This window comes from Pan troglodytes, chromosome 20 (assembly GCF_028858775.2).
Source record: "Pan troglodytes isolate AG18354 chromosome 20, NHGRI_mPanTro3-v2.0_pri, whole genome shotgun sequence".
NCBI classification, from domain to species: Eukaryota; Metazoa; Chordata; class Mammalia; order Primates; family Hominidae; genus Pan; species Pan troglodytes.
The window spans coordinates 5,052,771-5,060,127 of NC_072418.2; the positions used below are offsets into that span (position 1 = coordinate 5,052,771).

Here is a 7,357-nt window from a genome sequence, read left to right on the forward strand (position 1 = left end):
CCTCCCATCCCTCACTTCCTACACCCATCACCTCCTCCACCCTTCATCCCATCCCTCACTTCCTCCACCCACCACCTCCTCCACCCTTCCTCCCATCCCTCACTTCCTACACCCACCACCTCCTCCACCCTTCATCCCATCCCTCACTCCCTACACCCATCACCTCCTTCACCCTTCACCCCATCCTGCACCTCCCCACCCTTCTTGATCCTTTACAGGCGGTGAGCTGACACCCCACACCCACCACAGAGACAGGGCGCCATGCTGGTGGGGAATTCAGGATCCACTTTTTTATTGCAGGAAGACTATGTCTAGAGCAAAGGCTACACAGACCCCACGATGGGGGAGTGGGGGCACCCACATGCGGGGGGAGAGGGGGCAGGGGCGGTGTCACAGCAAGCATGGCCTGGCACAGTCCCCGGCACCAGGGATGCCCAGGCAGGATGGGCCAGCAGCCAGGGCAGGCTCGGGCCCCCTCCTATTGCAGATCCCCTCTCTCCCCAGGGTCGGGCAGGGCCTGAGGTGGGAGAGGCCTGGAGGTGGGCAGGGCCCCAAGGAGATTGTGCTATCAGGGTGTGTCCCTGAGAAAGGGCCGCAGACCCCTGCCCAGCCTCACTCTCTCCAGCACCTTCAGAACCCAGAAGCTACTGCCAGGACAGGAGAGGAGGCAACATCAGATGCTGGTGGGCCCTGGGCCAGCCCAAGTTTTGGGGGGACCCAGCTCTGCTCAGACACAATGCCAGCTCTTCTGGGAGCCCAGTCCACGTGCTGGATAGCAACACACACGCACGTATGCACACTCCCTCTCTCTGAGTGTGTCCAGTAAACATTTGTTGAGTAAACACTCACATGAACACAGAGGAAAACAAACATGCTTGTACTAAATCAGACACGAGCAATCTGTTACCTACATAGTCCCACCTGACCACATGACTACAGAGACACATGTGTGCAATCTCTCTCTCTCACTGCACAAAAGCGTGTGTGCACACACACACACACACACGTTGCTTCCTCACACCCAATAAGACCAAAACCTCCATCTCACCTTCCCTCACTAACTTAGCTGCCGTGCTCTGAGCCCCGCTGTGGAGAGACCCACATGGTACAGAACAAAGGGCAGCTTCCAGCCAACAGCCAGCGAGGAACTGAGGCCTTCAGTCTTGCAACAGCAAGGAACTGAATGCTGCAACAACCACATGAGCTTCTAAGAAGCAAATCCTTCCCCGATCAGTCCTTCAGATGAGACCTCTGCCTGGCCAATGCTTTGATGGCAGCCTCCTGAGATCCCAAGTAGAGGACCCAGCCAACCTGCACCCAGGCTCTTGACCCACAGAATCTATGAGATAATAAGCCTGTGTTGTTTCTGGTTGCTACATTTGTGGTCATTTGTTACACAGCAGTAGCTGACTGATACAGATTTGGGACCAAAAGTCACATTGCTAGAGTCATGTTGCTATAGAGTGGAACACAGATCGTGTCCCTCAATCAGGACAAACATATTTACAGATAAATGCTCTCAGATAAACCATATCACCCACTCCCCAAAATATAGTCATGCCCATACAGGCACAAAGATTCACACAGACACATCACACATATCCAGTCTTGTTGACAACCACACACAGGTATCTACAACTACCCACCTCTCTGTATACCCTACACCACTATTACACACACAGACTGCCACAAAAACATATCATCCCAGACAGACACACACAGGTATACACGCAGATGCACTTAGATACAAGTCACCCATCCGTGCACCCCAGGTTGCACAAATACACCATTCCATAGCCACTTCCGTGTATGTTGGACACAACCCTGTGGGGTCACACGAGTGTGGTGTCACTCAGACTCTCTCAAAAAACACCCAGAACCTCATGGCTGCAGGTACACTCGACTCCAGGACGCCACCTTCCCGGGCAGGCCCTGCTCTCTGGGGCACAGGTGGTGGGGAGGAAGTGGGTGGGGCAGACCTCTGTCCGGGGCGCCCTCGGATCCTGCTGGTGCTGGCTCCCATCGGCTGTCCCCCCACGGGGGTGTAATTGATGTATCTCTGGCCGGGGCCCCGGGCACCCCCTCCTGAGCACCCCAGGTCCCCACCCCCCATGCGTTGCTAACGTCTCTGTCTTGGTGGAAGAGGCGGGTCCCGGGTGGGCGGTGTCCGGGAAGCCCCTCCACGCCCATGGTGCCTCTCCAGCGGGGCAGTTGTGCTGTGGATGTGGCTGGTCCGGGGGGTGGGATTCGGGGCTGGCAGGGGCACTGCTGCAGGCCCTGTGGTTATTGCCTGGTGGCCTGAGGCCCATCCCACGGGCCCCACACCCCGCTGTGAAGACAGAGGAGAGAGATGCGTTCTGGAACCGGAGGAGTGGGCACAGATCAGAGATCACGAGGGGCCGGGTGGGCTTGGGTGTATGTTAACACCAAATAGGAGAAAAAAGAAAAAAATATCTGAGGCTGATGTGCATTTTCAACTCCCCCCTCCCCCGGAAGGTCACAGTGATCAAATGTGAGGGACAGGACGCGCAGGTCTGGCTGGGGACACCCCAGGGAAAGAGATGGAGATGGGGAAACGCAGCCTCCTCTGGTCCTGGTGGGAACAAGCAGCTCCTCTTGCCAGCTCCCCATCCTGTTTTCCCATCTGCAGGACAAGGGGGCCACCTCCGGCTCTTGGTTTTGGAGGGTACAGACAGAACAGGAGGGTGGAGAGAGAGCAGGGGAGGAAGAAAAGCCCCAGCCCTGCCTCGGGGTGGGCAGGGGCAGTGGAGGGGGGGTGGCCTCGGTTTCCCCAGCCGAGATGTTGGAGGAAGGATGAGAGAAGAGGAGGAGGCCGAGGAGGGTGTCGGTGTTGGGGGAGGCAGCGGGGGCCAGTGGGGGTGGGCGGCGGGCAGGCGGGAGTTCCGGGCTCACATGAGGGTGCATTTGCCCTTGACGCGGTCTGTCCTCTTCTGCTTCCCGGAGCGCTTGCCGTCGATGTTGAGGCTCATGTTCCGGCGCGTCTCCAGCGTCAGCAGCTCCTGGAAGAGCTCCTTGACGTTGTAGTTCATCTTGGCCGAGGTCTCCATGAAAGCGCACTTCCACTCCTGGGCCACCGCCTGCGCCTCGCGCGTGTCCACCTCCCGCTGCGTCTCGTCGCACTTGTTGCCCACGAGCATCACGGGGATGTCCTCCACGCTGCCCTTGATCTGCACGATGAGCTTGTAGATGGGCCCCAGCTCCTCCAGCGACTGCTTGCTGGTGACGGAGAACACCAGGATGAAGGCGTGTCCCTTGGAGATGGACAGGCGCTGCATGGCCGGGAACTGGTGGCTGCCGGTGGTGTCTGTGATCTGCAGCGTGCACACACTCTTGTCGCAGCTGATCACCTGCCGGTAGGTGTCCTCGATGGTGGGGATGTAGGTGTCGCGGAACGTGCCCTTCACGAAGCGCAGCACCAGCGAGCTCTTGCCCACGCCGCCCGCCCCGAACACCACCACGCGGTAATCGTTACTCTGTTCCGGCATCTTCCCCGCGGCGGGTGGGCGGCCGGGGCCGGGAGGGCTGGTGCCAGCTGCAAGAACCCCAGACCGAGCCTGTGCGGAGAGGAGGGTCAGACGTCAAAGGCCACCCAGGCTTGAGGGGACAGCCCCACGCCCCGGGGAGGGAGGAGGACATGGCGGCTTCTCAGAGGAGGTGGCTGCCGTGCCTCCTGCCTCCTGAAAAGGCCCATTTGCTTGTGGCTGACTTTGCAGTTCCGTCCCACAGGCGGGCGCACAGCCAACACCCTTTGCTTACTTCTCCCTAACAAAATCTGGGGCCTGAGCTTCCCCGGGGGACGCTGAGCTAGGAGAGGCGTGGGAGACGCCGGGATGCCCACGAAACTCCTTCCCTGGGTGTGGGTGTCCCTTCCAGGCTGTGCCGGCTTCCCCCTCTCTTCCCAGCGTGGCAGGGGCCCCTGGAAGCTAGCAGGCCTGGCTTCCACCTCTTGCTCCACACCTGCCTGGCTCTGAGACCCTGCTGAGCCATCATGCCACCCTGAGCCTGTTTGGTGGCTCAAACGGTGCCCGTCTCCAACAACCATGGGTCCCCTGCTCTTCCGCCAACCCAGAGATGGCTAATCCTCATGGAAGCCGCACATGGTCGGGTGTTTAAGATGCATATGTCAGGGCCGCAGCCCTAGGTGTGATGAATCGGTCGGCCAGGGCAACGGCCCTGGGAACTCGTATTTTATTTTATTCTTCTCATTTATTTATTTTTAGACAGAGTTTTGCTCTTGCTGCCCAGGCTGGAGTGCAATGGCACAATCTTGGCTCGCCGCAACCTCCACCTCCCGGGTTCAAGCTATTCTCCTGCCTCAGCCTCCCAAGTAGCTAGGATTACAGGCATGCACCACAAAGCCCAGCTAATTTTATATTTTTAGTAGAGGCAGGGTTTCTCCATGTTGGTCAGGCAGGTCTTGAACTCCTGACCTCAGGTGATCCACCCACCTCGGCCTCCCAAAGTGCTGGGGTTACAGGCGTGAGCCACTGCACCTGGCCTTCTTATTTTTTTAAAAACCAAGTCTTGCTCTGTTGCCCAGGTTGGAGTTCAGTGGTGCAACCTTGGCTCACTGCAACCTCTGCCTCCTCGGTTCAAGCAATTCTCCTGCCTCAGCCTCCAGAGTAGCTGGGATTACAGGCGTGCACCACCACACCCGGCTAATTTTTGTATTTTCAGTAGAGACGGGGTTTCGCCATGTTGGCCAGGCTGGTCTTGAACTCCTGACCTCAGGTGCTCCTCTCGCCTCAGGCTCCCAAAGTGCTGGGATTCCAGGTGTGAGACACCGCATCCAGCTGGAACTTGTATTACAAGGCTGCTCTCCTCACCTGCCATAAATGGGATCCTGAGGCTGGGAATCTGAGAACCACAATTTGCAAATCAGGGCACTGATTCCCAATAGCCGCCCCAGGGAGGAAGGGTCTTGCAGCCCAGGTGGGACACAAAAATACAAAATCCAGAAGCTGAACGGGAAAATCCCCACTCCCTAAACTCTAAAATCAAACTATGGCCTGGTGTGCCCTAGCCCCTCCCGTTCAGGTCTGACGGATCCTTAGAATAGCACTTCCTGGGAGGGGCACCTCTTAGCCCCTCTCTTCTCTCTTGGGCTCAGAGAGGTCCAGCAGCCTGAGGAGGTCACACAGCACAGCAGATCCTGAAATGATGGAGGTGGGGGAAGAACGCTGGGGGGAGGGCGGGTGGCTTATCTCCAGAATTGATGTCCTCCCCTCCCCTTCCTCCTTCCAGGCTCTGGGGCAGCGGTGGGGGGCGGGGCGGGGGGAGTGTTCCCCAGCAAGGTGGTCTACAGTGGGAGAGGAGGAGGAACCAGTTTCTACCTGCTGCACTGGGGGTGGGGGTGTGTTTATGGGGAGGGTCCAGAGGTTCCCCGGGTGTCAGTGGTTTGAACCTAAACAGGCAAATTCAAGTCCCTAAGCCTCCGTTTTCTCTTCTGTGAAATGTGAGCCACTGTTGGGACAAGTAAGGTGACAAGGTGGAGAAAGGCCCTAGGCAGTGCCCTGTACAGCGGAGACCCCGATCACAATTGTGATCACAGTCACAAGGGCTCGGGGCCGGTGGGCAGGGCACTTGGCTGTGCCTGTTGGTTGCAAAGGCACCTTCTGGATTATCAAGGGTAACAGATTTGCCAGGAAAAGAAAAGAGGCTGATGAAAGCGCCAGCTGACACAGTCCCCAGTTGTGATGAGCCAGGCAAACTTCTGGGCGCCTCGGCAATGCCAACTCATGTGATTGGCTGCCGGGTTTGTGGACTACATGCATAGTAATTTCTCGGCATTCGGAGGAGGCTGGGGGTGCTGCTGAGGGGGGGGGGGGAGGCGGCCTGCGCTGCAGACCCTGCCCTTTCCTGGGTGGGCGCCCTGAGAGGCGGGCACGCTGCTGTGCAGAAAGACGCCACCAAGACCGGCCTGGGGTCCTAATGGCCATGGGTTCTGTGGACCCAGATCCAGCCTTTGCCTTGCTGCGGGCACTGAAGCTCCAGCCCCCATGAGCAGTACTGTCCTCCCCGCTGGGTCTGGAATCCCTAACCAGAAAGGCGCTTGCACTCAACAGCCCCGAAGCCCACGCCACTTCCCACCTCCACCGCCTGGGGGGTGCGGGTGGAGGGAGGGGGTTGTGGGCACCGAGGCAGGAGCAGGAGGGGCTGGCTCAAGGTCACAGAGCAGGGGGGTGGAGGCGCACAGCGGGGCTGGAAGCCCACCCTGCTTGGCTAGACTCCTGGGGTTTCCCGCCTGTGCGGGGCAGCCCACCCCCAGACGTCCAGGCAGGGCCAATCTACCCCAGCCCTGGGTCCCTGAAGCCCGGCTCCCGGCCGGGCACGGCGTGGTTGGTGGGGGCGGGGGTGTCAAAGCAAAGCTCAGGGTCAGGAAAGCAGAGAGAGCCGCGACCCAGGGGTCTAGCGGGGGTCACGCCTGACCAAGGATGGGGCGGGGGTCTGACCCAGGGCCGCCTGGCCGGTGAGGGGTTTGATGGAGAAAGGGCCTGCTCTAGGGGGCCCGAGGGCGCAGAGGCACAGAGCGGGGCCAGCCCAGGGGCGACCCTTGACTCAGGGGGACCTCAGTGGTGGAGAGGAGGAGCCCACCCCGGGGAGGGGGCGCGGAGGGAGGGGCTTGGCTGGGCAGCGGGGCGGAGGGCGAGGAAGGCGGCTGCAGGAGGGAGGAGGCCCTGCCCGAGGGGACCAATGCGGAGAGGGGCGGCGGGGTGGGCCTCGGTGGGGCGGGCTCGGCAGGGGGGCGCCCTCCGGGTGGGGGAGGGGAGGCGGCCGGGAGCTGTCCAAGGTGAGCGCGGAGGGGCCGGCCGGGCCCGGCGGGAAGGGACGGGGGACGCCCGGCGAGGGGCCCTGGAGCCACGCGGGGAAGGGCCCGGCCCCAAGGCCCGGGAGGGTGGGGCCGGGACAAAGGAGGGACGCGCGGCGGGGAGGACGGCCGGCTGGGGGCTGCGCAGGGACCCCCTCCCCGCCCCGGGCCGCCTACCTGGGCCCGCTGGTCCCTGCGGCGCCGCGGCCGCTGCTCCTGCCCGCTCCGGTGTCCGCTGGCGCCGCCGCCCCCCGCCCGCCCGAGCCGCCGCAGTCGCGCCCGCGCCGTCCCCGCCCGCCGGGCCCCGCGCTCCGCCCCGCCCCGCCCCGCCCCGCCCCGGGGACCCGCGCCCACGGGGCCCGCGCGCCGCCCGGCCAAGGTCACCGCCGCCCCACGCGGGACCCCTGCCCGCGCCCGGGGTGGGAGAGGTCGCCAGGATCCGGGACCCCCGCCCTGCCACGTGGCCACCTGCGCGCTCCCTCCCTCGGGGTGGGAGCTGGGGCCGCTTCCCGGGAAACCCCGAGTGGG

The 7,357-nt window shown here is 61.8% G+C and overlaps 1 protein-coding gene across 1 annotated transcript; it reads right to left on the reverse strand.

Moving 5' to 3' along the window:
• Window positions 1-265: 265 nt before the first annotated feature.
• On the reverse strand, window positions 266-7,088 carry DIRAS1 (DIRAS family GTPase 1). The gene is made up of 2 exons (XM_016934657.3): window positions 7,007-7,088; window positions 266-3,575 (listed from the first exon to the last, which is right to left on the reverse strand). Exon 2 carries the CDS (start codon window positions 3,504-3,506, stop codon window positions 2,910-2,912), a length of 597 nt encoding a protein of 198 aa, XP_016790146.1. The 5' UTR covers window positions 3,507-3,575; window positions 7,007-7,088; the 3' UTR covers window positions 266-2,909.
• Window positions 7,089-7,357: the final 269 nt, after the last annotated feature.